Source organism: Lithobates pipiens, unplaced genomic scaffold (assembly GCF_037356315.1).
Source record: "Lithobates pipiens isolate NorthernLeopardFrog02 unplaced genomic scaffold, aLitPip1_a1.2 Scaffold_19, whole genome shotgun sequence".
In the NCBI taxonomy this organism is placed as follows: Eukaryota; Metazoa; Chordata; class Amphibia; order Anura; family Ranidae; genus Lithobates; species Lithobates pipiens.
Window position 1 is genome coordinate 204,608,197 of NW_027507764.1, and position 18,879 is coordinate 204,627,075.

General features: G+C 43.1%; 1 protein-coding gene across 1 annotated transcript in view; it reads left to right on the top strand.

Moving 5' to 3' along the window:
* The window catches only part of VPS41 (VPS41 subunit of HOPS complex), a 487,204-nt gene that overhangs the window by 75,997 nt on the left and 392,328 nt on the right, over positions 1–18,879 (top strand). The window contains exon 3 of the mRNA XM_077491629.1: positions 18,068–18,175. Within this exon, the coding sequence (XP_077347755.1) occupies positions 18,068–18,175 (108 nt within the window). The remainder of the gene's footprint in view (positions 1–18,067; positions 18,176–18,879) is intronic.

Genomic DNA, 18,879 nt, shown 5'->3' on the forward strand with positions numbered 1-18,879 from the left:
AAGGCAAAACTTTTTTTCTTTTTAGTTTTGGATATAGAAAAGAAGGGTTAAGACCAAATATTTTTTGCTGATTGTGTTCCTACTGGAAAGGTTCACCCTGTTGACCTCTTTTGCTGACCAGTGTCACCAAGACAAAGAAAGGGGAAGTTCTCTCAACTGGGCAGACATTCCAGTGACAACTAAGAGTCTCACTTTGAGGGACATTTTATTCAGGCTCTGTCAGAAACCATGAAATAAGTCAGAGACAGAACTACAGTTAAATCACACTTGTTTAATAATAAAAGTAAAAAGAAAAAACGTAGTCAAAACAGCCAAAGTTCAAACGGAACAGATAGTCAGCCAAGCCAGAAGTCAGGAATCAATATAGTGGATCTGGAGCCAGAAGGGATGTCGGCAAAGCAAGTCTTGAACAGGATTGCAAGAGATAGTTTCTGTGATGTTGACCAAGGCGAAGGCAGAGATCCACTGGGCTGAACAGCTTAACCACTTGCCGACCACCGCACGACGATATACGTCGACAGAATGGCACGGGCAGGCATATGGGCGTATATATACGTCCCTGCCTTCCCGCGGGTGGGGGGCCCGATTTCCCCCCCCCCGGTGCCTGCGGCGGTCGGTATCCGTTCAGGAGCGATCCGGGATGAGGGGGCGGCCATTCATTCATGGCCACCCCCTCGCGATCGCTCCTGACGCATGGAAGTGAGGCGTGACATCACTTCCTCTCCTGTAATGTAAACACAGGCAGAGGAAGTGATGTAATCTCTCCTCCATGTCGTTTTTTTTCATTCCGGCACCGAGGAGAGAGGATCGGTGAGTTGCACCAACACGACACTACACAGTAGAACATGGCAGGCACACTCTCACCCCCCCCGATCACCCCCCCAATCACCCCTGCCCCCCCAGTCACAGTGACACCAATTGCATTTTTTTTTGCATTGGTGTCATTTGTGACTGTAATAACTGTTAGGGCAGTTAGGGTTAGCCCCCTTTAGTTCTAAGGTACCCCCTAACCCCCCCAATAAAGGTTTAACCCCGTGATCACCCCCCATCGCCAGTGTCACTAAGGCTGGGTTCACATTGCAGCGGTTTATGAGAACGGATGTGATTCGCACCGCACTGCAGTGCAAATCACATCCGATCTCTGTGCGATTCGAGTTCAGCCATACAGATAGTATGGCTGAATTTGCGTCGCACCCGCCGCAAATTCGCATGGGACCCTTTTTTTGGTCCGCAGCAGAATCGGATCGCATGGGTGTTCACACCATGCGATCCGAGTTTGCAGATCGCACTGCGTTATGCGAACTGATCTGGGGGTGTCATTAACATTTCACTGACACTCCCAGCAGTTCGCATAGGGCAGTGTGAACTGCCGCCGGGAGGCATGCGATGCGGGAACCCTCCGCGGATTCGTGGCGTTCCTGCATCGCTCCAGTGTGAACCCAGCCTAATAAGCGATCATTTTTCTGATCGCTGTATTAGTGTCACAGGTGACGCTAGTTAGGCAGGTAGGTATTTAGGTTCGCCGCAGCTTTTTATAGCGCCAGGGACCCCCATATACTACCGCATAAAGCCCCCTGATTGCCCCCTAGTTAACCCTTTCACCAGTGATCACCATATAACTGTTACAGGTGACGCTGGTTGGTTAGTTATTTTTTTTATAGTTTCAGGGCACCCGCCATTTATTACCTAATAAAGGTTTAACCCCCTGATCACCCGGCGGGTGATATAAGTTTGAGGGTCAGATAAGGTCTGCGTCGCCCCAGGCAGTGTCAGGTTAGTGCCAGTACCGCTAACACCCACGCACAAAGCATACGCCTCCCTTAGTAATATAGTATCTGATCAGATCTATATTAGCGTCGCCAGCAGTTTAGGTTTCCCAAAACGCATTGTTAGCGGGATCAGCCCAGATACCGGCTAGCACCTGCGTTTAGCCCCTCCGCCAAGCCCAGCCCAGCCCACCCAAGTGCAGTATCGATCGATCACTGTCACTTACAAAACACAACACACATAACTGCAGCGTTTGCAGAGTCAGGCCTGATCCCTGCGATCGCTAACAGTTTTTCTTGTAGCGTTTTGATACAGTCGCTGACAGCCTAGGTGCTTTTTTACCTGTGAGTCTCACTAGTGTACCCCTAAATTTAGAGGTGTCTACTTTCCAAAATGGGGTCATTTGGGGGGGGGGGTTGTGCCATCTTGGCATTTTATGGCCTTCAAAACTGTAATAGGTAGTGAGGAGTGAAGTCAAATATTTACGCCCTTAGAAAACCTGAAGGCGGTTCTTGGCTTTCGGGGCCCCGTACGCGGCTAGGCTCCCAAAAAATCCCACACATGTGGTATCCCCGTACTCAGGAGAAGCAGCAGAATTTATTTTGGGGTGTCATTTCACATATGCCCATGGCATGCGTGAGCAATATATCATTTAGTGACAACTTTGTGAAAAAAAAAAAAAAGTTTGTAATTTTCCCGCAACTTGTGCCAAATATAAAATATTCCATGGACTCAACATGCCTCTCAGCAAATAGCTTGAGGTGTCTACTTTCTAAAATGGGGTAATTTGTGGGGGTTTTGTGCCATCTTGGCATTTTATGGCCTTCAAAACTGTGATAGGTAGTGAGGAGTGAAATTACAAATGTACGCCCTTAGAAATCCTGAAGGCGGTGCTTGGCTTTCGGGGCCCCGTACGCGGCTAGGCTTCCAAAAAGTCGACCACATGTGGTATCCCCGTACTCAGGAGAAGCAGCAGAATGTATTTTGGGGTACAATTCCACATATAACCATGGCATGTGTGAGCAATATATCATTTAGTGACAGCTTTGTGTAAAAAAAAAAAAAAAAAAAAAAAAAAAAAAAAATTATTTTTTTGTCATTATTCAATCGCTTGAGGCAAAAAAATAAAATACCGTATATACTCGAGTATAAGCCGAGATTTTCAGCCTCTTTTTTGAGGCTGAAAGTGCCCCCCTCGGCTTATACTCGAGTCATCGCTGTCTGCCTGCTCGATCAGCGTGTCGAGCAGACAGACAGCGGCCATTCTATAATTCAAAAGCCGCGCCTCCGGCTCCGCCTTCGCCTGTGATAGGCGGAACACTGAATTTCCCAGCAGCCTGTGTTCCGCCTATCACGGACATCGTCTCATCCTCGTACTACGGACGAGGATGAGACGATGTCCGTGATAGGCGGAACACAGGCTGCTGGGAAATTGTGTTCCGCCTATCACAGACAGGGAGGCGCGGCATTTGAACAGGGGAATGGGCGCCGACGAAGAGCGGTGATCCTGGGACGGGACCGGACGGAGGCTCGGCTCGGGACGGGACGGGACCGGACGGAGTCTCGGGACGGGACGGGACCGGACGGAGGCTCGGGACGGGACGGGACCGGACGGAGGCTCGGGACCGGACGGAGGCTCGGGACACAGGTAGGCTGGACACACAAGGCCACACACACACACACACACACACACGGATGGACACACACACACACAGGGATGGATGGATGGATGGACACACACACACACAGGGAGGGATGGATGGATGGATGGACACACACACAGGGATGGATGGATGGATGGATGGACACACACAGGGATGGATGGACACACACACACACAGGGATGGATGGATGGATGGACACACACACAGGGATGGACAGGCATATCTCACCCTCGGCTTATACACGAGTCAATAGGTTTCCCAGTTTTTTGGGGGTAAATTGGGGGCCTCGGCTTATACTCGGGTCGGCCTATACTCGAGTATATACGGTATTCAATGGGCTCAACATGCCTCTTATCAATTTCCTTAGGGTATCTACTTTCCAAAATGGGGTCATTTGGGGGGGGGGTTTGTACTGCCCTGCCATTTTAGCACCTCAAGAAATGAGATAGGCAGTCGTAAACTAAAAGCTGCGTAAATTCCAGAAAACGTACCTTAGTTTGTAGATGTGACAACTTTTGCGCAAACCAATAAATATACAGTTATTGACTTTTTTTTTTTACCAAAGACATGTGGCTGAATACATTTTGGCCTAAATGTATGACTAAAATTGAGTTTATTGGATTTTTCTAATAACAAAAAGTAGAAAATATCATTTTTTTTCAAAATTTGCGGTCTTTTTACATTTATATCGCAAAAAATAAAAATCGCAGAGTCAGTCAAATACCTTTTAAAAGAAAGCTCTATTTGTGGGAAAAAAAGGACGCAAATTTTGTTTGGGTACAACATTGCATGACCGCGCAATTACCAGTTAAAGCAGCGCAGTGCCAAATTGTAAAAAGACCTCTGGTCATTGACCAGCAAAATGGTCCGGTCTGAAAGTGGTTAAGTAAGCATGAGTGACAAGCGGGATATCGTCAACAGCTGAGTACCTGTGGAGAGATAGGAGCTGGCAATTAGCCAACAGCTGAGCAGCCAGCTCTGTGAAGGAAGGGCTAACCCCTTCCCTGCGCCAGCACAGGAAGTAAAGGGAAGTCTTCCCGTTGAATTGCATACAGCAAAAATAAACCTGATATTGTTTTTAACTCTTTTTACTCTTCCATCCAAGAAAGATACCCTTCTGGCTATACATACACTATAATACAGTTAAAGTGGTAGTAAACTCACGTGGTTTATGTTTACCTATGCGTAAGCCTATAATGAGGCTCTCCTGTAGGTACAGTAAATACAGTGTTCAGCATAAACGAGTACACCCCTTTTGAAAAGCACGACTTTAATCAATATCTCGATGAACAAATGCCCAAATTTTTTTTTTTTTTATAGAACATTTGTTTAGCTCATTACATGTAAGGAAGGTTAATAATATAACTTCGATTACAAAATCATTAGTTTTACTCAAATTTAGTTGATGCAAAAATGAATACACCCACAAAAAAAACTACTACATCTAGTATTTTGTATGACTTCCATGATTTGTAAGGACAGCACCAAGTCTTCTAGGCATGGAATGAATAAGTTGCTGACATATTGCAACATCTATCTCTTTCCATTCTTCAAGAACAACCTTCTTTTTTTTTTTTTTATAGCCTGGATGCTGGATGCAGAGTGATTCTCAACTTGTCTCTTCAGAATTCCCCATAGGTGTTTGAGTTCAGATCAGGAGACATACTTGGCCACTGAATCACTTTCACCCTGTTCTTCTTCAGAAATGCAACAGTGGCCTTAGATATGTGTTTTGGATCATTGTCATGTTGGAAAAGTGCATTACAACAAAGGGCACAGAATGATGGTAGCATCTTCTCTTTCAATATAGAGCAGTAAGTCTGTGAATTCATGATACCATCAATGAAATGCAGCCCCCTGACTCCAGCAACACTCATGCAGCCCCTCAGAAGGACATTGCCAGCACCATGTTTCACTGTAGGCACCATGCATTTTTCTTTGTACTCCTCACCTTTCCAACGCCATACAGTTTTGAAGCCATCAGTTCCAAAAAACATTTTATCTTGATCTCATCACTCAGTACAGAGTCCCAGTAGTCATTTTTTTCAGCATAGGCCCTGGCAAATTCTAGGCACACTTTTTTTTTTTTTTGTGCATGGGCTTTAGGAGAGGTTTCCTTTTGTGGACAGAACCTATGCATGCCATTCCTCTGCAGTGTATGCCGTATTGTTTCCCCCGTGATACAATCAGCCCAGTTTGGCTTTCTACTTTAGCTATCTGCAGTGTACTTGCATGGTAGTTTTCTTCAACCCTTTTCATCAGAAGACGCTCTTGTCTAGTTTTGAACGTGGATGGCCTGGGCGTCTCTGGGAAATGGTTGCAATTGCATCTTTGTTACATTTTTGTATCACTTTTGCTACTGTATCCTGACTGATGAGTGAGAGTCCGTTCACACAGGAACAGCGAGACAACATGACTTCCGGGGAGACTTTGGGAGGCAACTTGGACACGACTTGAATATGAATCGCAGCATGACTTAAGGCAACTTACAAGGCAACTTGACGTTGCCTCCAGGAAAGGGGACTTTGTCAGTGGCCAATCACATAATAATCAGCTCTATGGGAGGGAGGGGTTTGCCTAGTAAACAATTTTTACTTCCTGGAAAGTTGCTTCAGTTAAAACAGGGGATCCGACTTGGAGGCAACTTCCACTGAAATCAATGTGTACAAGTTGCCTAGAAGTCGGATTGAAGTAGTACAGGAACCTTTTCTGAAGCTGGAGAGACTTCAGTAGTGTACATTAAGAAGGCTCTCATTCACTTACATTGATTTTATCATGTTGCGCGACTTGAGGCAACTTGGGACGACTTCAAGTCGGATCCAAAGTTGCCCCTGTGTAAATGGACTCTAAAGCTTTGCTGACCACCTTGTAGCCTTCACCTTGTGTAAATTAATTATTTCTCATTTCTCTTCCATGTGGTGCTCTTGGTGACAGCATGAAATTGGAAGGGGTTTGTTAGGTGCTTGTCTTCCGTGTATATACCCTGGTAGCCTAGGCTAGGATGGAGGAGCGGAGGTCCCGGTCACCAGTGGACAATCACCACACATACACACAATTGTACGTGAACAATGATTGTGTGTTTATTGGAGCACACACAGTAGTTTTATGCAGTTTGAGCTAAAGCACAGCCCTGTGGTTTGAGCCAATCAGGGGTCGCCACACAAAATATGCAAGATGGTATATTTTACTACGTCATCATGGTTCTTTGCACAAGCAATATTTCTGCCTAGCAGCAAAAGCTAAATATATATACAGTGGTGTGAAAAAGTGTTTGCCCCCTTCCTCATTTCCTGTTCCTTTGCATGTTTGTCACACTTAAGTGTTTTGGAACATCAAACCAATTTAAACAATAGTCAAGGACAACACAAGTAAACACAAAATGCAATTTGTAAATGAAGGTGTTTATTATTAAAGGTGAAAAAAAATCCAAACCATCATGGCCCTGTGTGAAAAAGTGATTGCCCCCCTTGTTAAAACATACTATAACTGTGGTTGTCCACACCTGAGTTCAATTTCTCTAGCCACACCCAGGCCTGATTATTGCCACACCTGTTCACAATCAAGGCATCACTTAAATAGGAGCTGCTTGACACAGTAAGGTCCACCAGAAGATCCTTAAAAGCTACACATCATGCCGAGACCCAAAGAAATTCAGGAACAATTGAGAAAGAAAGTAATTGAGATCTATCAGTCTGGAAAGGGTTATAAAGCCATTTCCAAAGCTTTGGGAATCCAGCGAACCACAGTGAGAGCCATTATCCACAAATGGCGAAGACATGGAACAGTGATGAACCTTCCCAGGAGTGGCCGGCCGCCCAAAATTACCCCAAGAGCGCAGCGACGACTCATCCAAGAGGTCACAAAAGACCCCACAACAACGTCCAAGGAACTGCAGGCCTCACTTGCCTCAGTTAAGGTCAGCGTTCATGCCTCCACCATCAGGAAAAGACTAGGCAAAAATGGCCTGCATGGCAGAGTTCCAAGGAGAAAACCACTGCTGAGCAAAAAGAACATCAAAGCTCGTCTCAATTTCTCCACAACACATCTTGATGATCCCCAAGACTTTTGGGACAACATTCTGTGGACCGATGAGACAAAAGTGGAACTCTTTGGAAGGTGTGTGTCCAAGTATATCTGGCGTAGAAGGAACACTGCATTTCATAAAAAGAACATTATACCAACAGTAAAATATGGTGGTGGTAGTGTGATGGTCTGGGGCTGTTTTGCTGCTTCAGGACCTGGAAGACTTGCCATGATAAAAGGAACTATGAATTCTGCTGTCTACCAAGAGATCCTGAAGGAGAATGTCCGACCATCTGTTCGTGTACTCAAGCTGAAACGAACTTGGGTTCTGCAGCAGGACAATGATCCTAAACACACCAGCAAGTTCACCACCGAATGGCTGAAGAAAAACAAAATGAAGACTTTGGAGTGGCCTAGCCAAAGTCCTGACCTGAATCCTATTGAGATGTTGTGGTATGACCTTAAAAAGGCCGTTCATGCTCGAAAACCCTCTAATGTAACTGAATTAGGACAATTCTGCAAAGATGAGTGGGCCAAAATTCCTCCAGGACGCTGTAAAAGCCTCATTGCACGTTATCGCAAACGCTTGGTTGCAGTTGTTGCTGCTAAGGGTGGCCCAACCAGTTATTAGGTTTAGGGGCAATCACTTTTTCACACAGGGCCATGATGGTTTGGATTTTTTTTCACCTTTAATAATAAACACCTTCATTTACAAATTGCATTTTGTGTTTACTTGTGTTGTCCTTGACTATTGTTTAAATTGGTTTGATGTTCCGAAACACTTAAGTGTGACAAACATGCAAAGGAACAGGAAATGAGGAATGGGGCAAACACTTTTTCACACCACTGTATATATGGTTTAGAATGTCCTTTAGGCGTGATGCAAGATAGGCCTGTGGTCTAACGCCATGAAGTTACTTCTGCTCTTGGAAAGGGAAGTAGCTTAACCGCATCCATCTGTTCTGTACAAACAACTAACCTTGTGATAATTCTAAAAAACACATATGACCTTAAGCAATAGGTTTCCACGGGGTCACGCTAACAGTAATTTTCCATTACCCAAAATGGATGTCTCTTAAGAAAATGGTTCCTTTATTACCTTATAATCCTCCCTTTGATCATCCTGTTGAAAACAGGAAGATCACATATCATCTATCCCATTTGTCGCATTCTTCCTGGTACCATACCTTAGGATCATGGGAAAATGCGTCTAATTTAATAGTTTCATTTCTGGTATGTGAGGCTTTAACAATTATACACATTATAAACCTATAACAGACATATAGGAACAAAATAAAAAGGAGTATCATTATTATAGTCATGGCGGTGTTTTTTAACCATGCAAGTATTCCCTGGCCAAAGCTTAGGCTGGCACAGGGGTCCCAAATCTTCAGGGTGATAGATACAGTTAGATATCAACCAGGTGGGTAAGAACACAATTAAAGCTGTACAAGATAAGAGGCACAAGGCCTTCATGGACATTGACAGGGGAATCATTGTGTCCGGCTATCTAAGGTCTTGTCCTTCTTCATCGTTTCCTGTCGGGGTGTCCAGCTCCGTTTTGTCTTTTTGGAAGGGATCAGAGTCTGTCAGAGATATTTGTTCTATCCCTTTTTGGGCTTCTCGCAACTTCTGATCCAAGGTAAGTTGGAGCTGTTCTTGGGTTTGAGGGAGTAAGGATGCACTTTCTTCGAACAAGCTGTCTTCCTCCCGGGCTGATGAGATAGGGACAAGGCGGTTGGATGTTGACGTCTCGGTTGGAGGGTCCGGAGTCGAGGGGGGCTGCGGGCACCTTTTAAGACGACTGGCATGGATCCAGGTGTTCCCCATATCCGTCAGTACTGCTGTTCTTGATACCTTTTCCACCTTCCATGGTCCTGAGAAAGCCGGTCCGATACTCTTTCTTTGTGCTAATTGTTTGATCAGCACTTTATCCCCAGGGATGAAGGGATGCGTTGGTTCTGTGGGAAGAGGAGAAAAGGTGACAGAAACTTGTTTGTTTATTTCGTGGAGCATACTTACCAGATTTTTCACGTACATTTCCTGTTGGGAATAAATGTTAATGTCAGAGTTTTCTGTGCACAGGTCAGGCAGCTTTTAGTCAGAAGTTGGATTTGTTTATTCAAATTGTTTGTACAAAAAGATTTGTTATACAGGTTGGTTAAAGGGGCAGCTCCTATGTGTCCTGGGCCATGGAGGTATGCGAGTATGAGAATGCAACTTGCTTCAGGTATTCCCAGTACCTTCCCCTCTTTTGTCCAAAGACCCTCGGGGTCTTTGGTCAATCCTGCAGCGACCCAGAAATGAACGTCCTGGTCTGTGGCCATTGTTTGTATTTGTGCTACAATTGTTTTGAAGTTGGATGAAGTGAAATGTTCTTTAAAGAAAACTGTTGTGGGGGCAGGGGGGTTAGGGGAGGAGGCGGCAGCTTGCTTTGCAGTTCTATCGGCTAGGGCGTTACCCTTGGATATTTTGCTGTCGTCCGAGGAATGGGCTTTTACCTTGATAATAGCCATTTCCTTTGGAAGGAGGATGGCCTGGAGAAGAGCCATAATATGTGTGGAATTGGCAATTAGTCTATTGTCTGCGGTTTTGAAACCTCTATTAGCCCATATCACACCAAAGTCATGCACCACTCCGAAAGCATATCTACTGTCGGTGTAAATGTTCACCTTTTTATCAGTGAATAGAATGCAGGCTCTAGTGAGAGCTTCTAATTCTGCTACTTGGGCCGAAGAGGGAGGTAGCGGCTTGGCTTCTAGCACCTTGTCTGGTAATTGGACTATCGCGTAACCTGTTAGGAAAGTGGAATCAGAGGGGCGGGAGCAACTACCGTCAACGAAAACATCTTCCGCATCTATAATGGGTGTATCCGTGAGATCAGGTCTAGGGGATGTGATGGATTCCACTTTTTCCACACAGTCATGAAGCTGGTCTGGGTCTTGTGGTAGACGCAGCATGGAGTGCAGGAGGCGGACAGCAGGGTTGCTAGCGGGAACATATTTAAGAGATAGATTGTCAGTGTTCATAAGGGTAATCTCATAACCGCTGAGCCTTTGTGAGGTCATGTGTTGGGTGTTCATGTTCTGTATGAGGTGGGTGACAGAATGGGTGGTGAAAAGTGTCATTGGGTGGCCGAAGACCAGTTTGTTAGCGTCCTGTACTGCCATAGCACAGGCTGCTAAATTCTGGAGACATGACGGCATGCCTTGAACCTGGACAGGGAGTTTCTTGGATAGGTAAGAAACCGGGCGGTATCCTGTTCCATGTTGTTGTGTGAGAACCGCGGCAAAAGAGTTCCCTGAAACTACACAGTACAGCTGAAAAGCTTTACCATAGTCTACCAATCCCAGGGCGGGTGCACATGACAGACTGTTTAATAGAGCTTGAAAAGCTTGTAGTCTGTCTTCAGTCCAATCTATTAATTTAGGGGCTGTCGAGCCAGTAGCCTCTCTTAGAATACTATCATAATGAGAACAGTCAGGAATCCATTGGCGGCAATATACCATTGCACCCAAGAACGAGAGTAGGGCAGCTTTGTCTTTTGGGGGACTGAGAGCTCGAAGGGCTGCGGCACGTTTGGGGGACACTAGCCTTGTCCCTTCCTTTAGAATGCACCCTAGGTATTCTACCTGTGGCTGGCACCATTGTATTTTCTTCCTTGAGGCCAGATGCCCGGCGTGAGCTAGGTGTTGTAACAGTGATGTCGAATCGACCGCACAATCTTCAGCAGTTCGACTGCACAGGAGCAAGTCGTCCACATACTGTATTAGTACCGACCCACGCTCAGAAGTCCAAGACTTGACAGTCTCGTTGAGTACCATAGAGAAGGCGGCTGGGCTGTCTACATACCCTTGCGGTAGGCGTGTCCAGGTTAGTTGGCCCCCGGCCCAGGAGAAAGCAAACATAGGTTGGGCTTCCTCTGCAATGGGAATGCTAAAGAAAGCATTTGCTAAATCAATTACTGTGTAGCATAGAGAGTCTGCTGGTATGCATGAGAAAATAAAAGTGATGTCTGAGACTAGGGGTGGGAGGGGAATCACTTGTTTGTTTACTGCTCTGAGGTCTTGGACGAGTCTCCACTCGCCACTGGCCTTCTTTACAGGGTAAATGGGTGTGTTCCAGGGGCTAATGATTAGTTTTAGGATACCTTTAGATATGTAGTCATTGATCTGGGGGGCAATGCCTTGGGTCTTTTCGGGGGGCAGGGGGTATTGTTTGTGATATTGTGCTTCTGCGTCAGGGCGCATCTGAGGCGAGTAAGGCGTACAGTTAATGAAACCTACGCTACCTTTGTTTTCCGCCCAGATAGCATGTGTTTCGAGAGAGGCGGGGAGTAGCATAAAGAAACCTCTGTGTGCATGTCGCTTAGGGCCATGTAAGTCACATAATGGTGAACTAGCGGTAAGGGAACCTTCTCTATTAAACTTAATGGTAATACACAGTTGTGCCAAGAGGTCCCGTCCCATAAGGGGCACAGGGCATGAGGACAAGACGGCAAAAGTTTGGGTACATAATTTCTGTCCTTCTGGAGTGGCTACAGTCAGTGGTGGAGTGATGGGATGGGTGACAGGTGTCCCATTAATACCAATAGAGTTTCCCTCGGTGAATTGTGGTGTGTTAAAAATCTCATCGTTCACTGAACTAGAGGTGGCACCAGTGTCTATCAAAAAGCAGACACGTTGTCCATCTACATGTAATACAACTTGGGGAAGACTTCTCCATGAGGGATTGTAACACACTAGGCTGAGGGAAGGGACATACTCTAGGCATCCCTATTGGGGTGGTGGCTGCCGATTGGATGGCCACTGCATAGGAATTCTGGGTGGTGGTCTATTGGGGGCCTGAGGGTGCATTATTTGTGGCTGCAGAATTCCCCATCTAGTAATTTGGGTAAAGTATGCCTGGTATGTGGGCAGAGGTGATAACAGCCTGTTTGGTCAATAATTTGTTCCCTAATGCGGGGGTAAGTTCCCTGATCTTCCAGGTCAGATGGACTAATAAAACTGTGAAGATTTACCCTTAATATACGATGAAGGGTACCTTTCCTGGTGGCGGGATATACCCCTCTTACACCAAGTCTGCAAGAGAAGCCTGTAGGTCTGGTGGTCAAAAGAATCCACCTTTTGTCAATGCTAAGAAAAAGTAAACCTAGCGTGCAGCGTGAACAGGCGGGTGCTACCTCACTACAATCTGGTTCTTCATACTCTGTATTCATTTAACAACAGTTGGGTTTATTCAAACAGATATCCACTCTATATAATAATATCTTATACAACGTTAATACTCTATATACTTACGCTTGCACCTAAAGAGAAACAGACATATTTTTATGGTTTAGGATTTCAGTTTTAAAACTTTACATGTACATTATCAAGTAATCACATCATGATGCATTTCATTATTTATAGTGCACTTTAAAAGTTCTCAAGTGGGCGTCCGCTCGACCAATCCCTTTGTCACGGGCGTATTCTTTTACTTCCCGTGTTAATAAAACTATCACCAATAGTTTATAGTCAGACCCACCTAGTCGGACTTTTTCCTAAACCTATAAATTCCTTGCGAGCCCTTTTAACCTTCCGAGGGACCAGCCTAGTCCGCCGCGAAGGCACAGTAGCTTTTTAAACTAATCTATTTGTATGGTAGTCACCTGGACAGAGTAAGCATCTACACCTATTCACCATTAAGGTAAGAAGGAGCAAAATGACTTACCTATCACAAGATGACCCCACTTCTGGTACCAGCTCTGTTAGGTGCTCGTCTTCCGTGTATATACCCTAGCGGAGGTCCCGGTCACCGGTGGACAATCACCACACATACACACAATTGTACGTGAACAATGATTGTGAGTTTATTGGAGCACACACAGTAGTTTTATGCAGTTTGAGCTAAAGCACAGCCCTGTGGTTTGAGCCAATCAGGGATCGCCACACAAAATATGCAAGATGGTATATTTTACTACGTCATCATGGTTCTTTGCACAAGCAATATTTCTGCCTAGCAGCAAAAGCTAAATATATATATATATATATATATATATATATATATATATATATATATGGTTTAGAATGTCCTTTAGGCGTGATGCAAGATAGGCCTGTGGTCTAACGCCATGAAGTTACTTCTGCTCTTGGAAAGGGAAGTAGCTTAACCGCATCCATCTGTTCTGTACAAACAACTAACCTTGTGATAATTCTAAAAAACACATATGACCTTAAGCAATAGGTTTCCACGGGGTCACGCTAACAGTAATTTTCCATTACCCAAAATGGATGTCTCTTAACAAAATGGTTCCTTTATTACCTTATAGGGTTTTCTTTAATTAATGCCTTTTTATAATCAACTGTCTGCTGGACACCTGTTTAACCACTTTCAGACCAGACCACTTTTTTTTGCGATTCGGCACTGCGGCGCTTTAACTGACAATTGCGCGGTCGTTGCAACGTGGCTCTCAAACAAAATTGACATCCTTTTTTCCCCCCACAAATAGAGCTTTCTTTTGGTGGTATTTGATCACCTCTGCATTTTTTTTTTTTTTGCGCTATAAACAAAAATAGAGCAACAACTTTGAAAAAAACGCATTATTTTTTACTTTTTGTTATAATAAATATCCCCCAAAAATATATAAAAAAAACTTTTTTCCCTCAGTTTAGGCCGATACGTATTCTACATATTCTTGGTAAAAAAAAATCGCAATTAGCGATTATTGATTGATTTGCACAAAAGTTATAGTGTTTACAAAATAGGGGTATAGCATTTTGAATAGCATTTTTATTAATAATTTTTTTTTTTTTACTAGTAATGGCGGCGATCAGCGATTATTTTTTTTTATTGTAACTGCGACATTATGGCGGACACATCGGACATTTTTGACACATTTTTGGGACCATTGTCATTTATACAGCAATCACTGCTATACAAATGCAGTGATTCCTGTGTAAATGACACTGGCAGTGAAGGGGTTAACCAGTGGGGGGCAGTGTAGGGGTTAAGTGTCCCTAGGGGCGTGTTACTAACTATGGGGGGCTGGGCTTTGTTTTAGTGAACACTGATCTCTGCTCCAATCACATGGAGCAGAGATCAGCATCACTTGTTGCTAGGCAGAACGGGGAGATGCTGTTTACAGCGGCATCTCCTCATTCAGCCGCCCTGTGAGACGATCACGGGTATGCCTGCGGCGATGGAATCCGTGGGACCCGCGACCAGACTCACGGGGTCCCGACCGGCACGCGAGCGTGGCGCCGACGGCACACTTGCGATGGCAGGGAGGCATTTAAAATTGGACGTACCTGTATGCCAATATGCCTACCCGTGCCTACCCGTGCCTTTGGGAAACAATACGCATGCTTACGCAGCATAAGGGTTATACAAGACATATGCCAATATGGGAGAATTACTGCTTACCTGAGGTGAACAAAATATCAGAATTCTTGGAATGGAAAAGGGCTGGGCTAACTCTTCTCTAGCAATTATTTGAAGGGGATATCCTATTACCATTCAGTATACTGAAAGAACGTTTCCAACTATCAAGAGCAACTCTTATCAATATCTTCAGATTCGCCATACTTTACAAAGTCAAGCTCTAACATTCCAACTACAATACAAGCCATCAGAGATCTTAATGAAAGCTACTTCAGTATGGGTTATTAAACAAGGATTAATAGGAGAGATCTACCATATATTATTAAACATAGTGAAGACAGATGGACAAGCTAAAAGTCTTGTTCATTGACAAAAAGATCTGATTGATCCTAATGAAGATGAATGGTTTCGAGCTATGGAAATCTTTCCTGAGGTATCTATCTCACCTTGCCAGCAACTGCCCCAGCTTTTTATTCTACACAGAACCCATTATACCCCACAAATATTATTTGCTTGGGAAAAATACACCTCGCCCTTATGTTCACGATGCTCTGTATCCAATGGCTCCCTTATTCATATGCTATGGCGATGCCCTAAGCTCCATAGATCAGTGTTTCTCAACTCCAGTCCTCAAGGCGCACCAACAGGTCATGTTTTCAGGATTTCCCTCAGATTAAATGGTTGTGGTAATTACTAAGGCAGTAAAACTGATTAAATCACCTCTGCAAAATAATGGAAAGCCTGAAAACATGACCTGTTGGGGCGCCTTGAGGACTGGAGTTGAGAAACACTGCCGTAAATATTGGGAGAAAATGTTTTTGACCTTAAATACAATATCACAGACAGAAATAACTACCCCCAAGTTATCACTACTGGGAATAATTCCAGATGGAGTTTTACCAGTAGATTTCTTTATATAGCTTGCAAACTTATTCTACAAAAGTGGGTCGCTAATACCCCTCCAACCCATAAACAATAGGGTAATAAATTATACTTTAAGAAAGAAAAGATTAGCATATAAACATCGAGGAACCCCTCAAAAATTTGTTAAAATCTGGTATTATTGGCTTGAATCTAGTAACTTACTGTATGATGGATCATGTGAAGGGGAGGGGGGGGGGGGGTGAGGAGATCTATCTATAACAAATTAAAGTGATGAGTAGTGTATAATATAAACAGACTGGAAAATAAGTAAGTTTGGTGTTGTGTCCAGTTAGCATACTTTTGGATCTTGGTTTTCGGTGATCGTACTGTTTTTTTTTTTTTTTTTACGGTATATGTATAAAAAGAAGTGAAATGATGGTAATTTATATATATATATATATATATATATATATATATATATATATATATATATATATATATATATATATATATAATATTGCACTGCTACTTAAAAATAACTTTCTTTTTGCTTTATGTATGGAATAAGCATGATAAAAATAAAAAGGAATCAATAAATTAAAAAAAAGCACTCGTGGGGACTTACTATGGTCAACTTTAATTCATTAATGTAAAACCTTTATCCGGAGGAAGCTGTAACTGCTTAAAAAATGTTAACTGGAGTTCTGCTTTAGTTTATTAGTAAAGTTTATATAAGGTGGCATTCACACCTGAGCAGAATGTTTTTCAGGTATTTTTCTATTTACCGGTAAGTGTTTTTGTGCATATCTAAGCCTTTTTAGAAGTGTTTTTCAATTGTTCTACTTGTGCTTAAAGCGTATTCAAGCGTCAGGTGTTTTTGTTTTAGCCAATGGAAAACGCTAGCGGGAGGAAACCAGTTCTTGCATGCTAAAATGCCTGAAATACACCAGAAAAAAAAAAAAGTATACACTTAATTCAAGCATTTTCAGGTGTTCCCTTTTGAAGTCTGTGCCAAAAATGCCCATATCTGCCTGAAAAGTACTGTAGCTCATGCAGTTTTTGGAGCATTAAGCATCGAGTTACTAGTTCCTTCAGTCACAATTGAAATTAATGGGATTTTGGATGTTGAGCGTTTTGGACCTTAAAGTTACAAAACGTGCAGGTTTGAATGGGGCCTAAATCCTAACACTACCGTCTCTCCAAGTGTATAAAGTTAATATCAATCTGTGAAGTAAAGCTGTGTAAACCTGTGTAAATTTTTTTTTTTTTTTTTTTTTTTATAATAGCTGCCATCACTAGCAAGTGTACTCACTTCACTTTAAAAGGTGCAGCAAATAATTAATACAGTGCTGCGCTATAAAAAATTAAATAAAAAATCAATAATAATACGTTCAACTAAAAATGGTAATCAACATGTATTGCTGAAAGTTCAACTATAGAATCTGTAACTGATTGACGTGAATTAAAAAAAATCAACATATCAACGATGCAAAAATCCAAAGTGCTTGTGCTTTCCTCCACCAGTCTCACAGGCTGCTCACTTCACATCTGAATAAAATCAGCAGTGTTCCCCTCTGGGGATAATAGAGAAGGCTGGCGTGGTGCTGGTGGGGGTACCAACTGAAGAAGTCAATGATTTGACGATACGTGTCTAGGGGACGGAGCCTGCGTATTGATGTTACATCGCAGCCATCTTGAGACCTATTGTGTCTGAAATGTTTTCAGCTTACAGTGCCATTTTTGTGAGTTTTTATACCTTACCTTTTTTTATTAATTAAACATTTTAAAGGGAGAGCACTAGATTCTGCCTTCCTTCTTGCATATCCATCATATCTGGTGAGATGATCCGGGTGTTTATCACATGGGAATAAGCGATTTGAAGCAGTAAAGTGATTACCAGCACCACACCAGCCCTCTCTATCCCCAGAGGGGACCACTGCTGATTTTATGCAGATGAGAGGTGAGCAGCCTGCGAGACTGGTGGAGGAAAGTACAAGCTCTTTTTGCACCATTGATATATTGATTTTTTTTAATTACCTTCAATCAGTCACAGATACTATATATGAACTTTCAGCAATATATGTTTGTTGATTTTACCATTTTTAGTTACACTTTTATTATTGATGATTTTTTTTTTTTTTTATAGCGCAGCACTGTTTGATTATTTTCTACCCTCTCTCCAGATTGTCTGGAGCCACTCTATGACAAGAAGTGTGTTGCTGGTTGGATTACCAGGTGAAATTTAATAATAAAAAATACTGTATAGAAAATTTTTGGATTAATTACCACTTTTGATCCTTGTTTCTGTCCCCAAACAATGTAAATTGTATTATTGTAGTGCCCATAGGACAATCCTTTTTACATGATGTCTTTTGTTCTGTATTTAGGAGGATGAGAGCGAAGAGGAACCCAAGTTGAAATATGAAAGACTGTCTAATGGTGTGAGTGACATCTTACAGGAAGATGCAGCAAGTTGCATGACAGTCCACGAGAAGGTATAGCTTAGCTATTGAGGCTTCATTCTTTTTAGCATGTTTTACAAATCCTTTTGAACATAATCATATTTCCTAATATTAGTGAGCACCGTCTGTTTACAAATAACTATTCTTTTTAGGTTTGGACAAAGTAGTTATTAAGTAAACCCCATCACATCAATGGCTTTTTCGAAGGTCAGTCTATTCTCTTGTCCCATTCAGGAATTTCCATAATTTCTGTCCCAATGCACCAGGGGAAATCTGTTTTGTATGTAACCTCATTTTAGATATTACCTATGACAGACCCAACCAGGACGGGCATTTGGAGGGGACTACAGGGCCCTGGCGTTTGAGAGAGCAGATCATTCTCTAATGATGGAAAACCACATGATGAACGTTGAGAGCGAGGCCTAGAATAATTCTTTTGAATATGGACAATATAGCTTTCCTTTTGGAGTGGATGGACAGGTGTAACATTAATCTTGTATAGGTTAATGGTCAGAGGGAATATGGGGGCCCTCCTGCAGATTTGATCGTAGAGGCTTTACCACTTGGGACATTAATAATAACAATATCCCTCAAATCTATGAAGATAAATTCACTCCACCATTTCAGACTGCTGGAACATTGTATGAGTTGATCTCATAGACTGATGCCTGACAGTCTGATCTGGGGTCTCCTGCTTTAGTCTGGTTATTGAGGCGTTGTGTTTATTGTTAGGTATG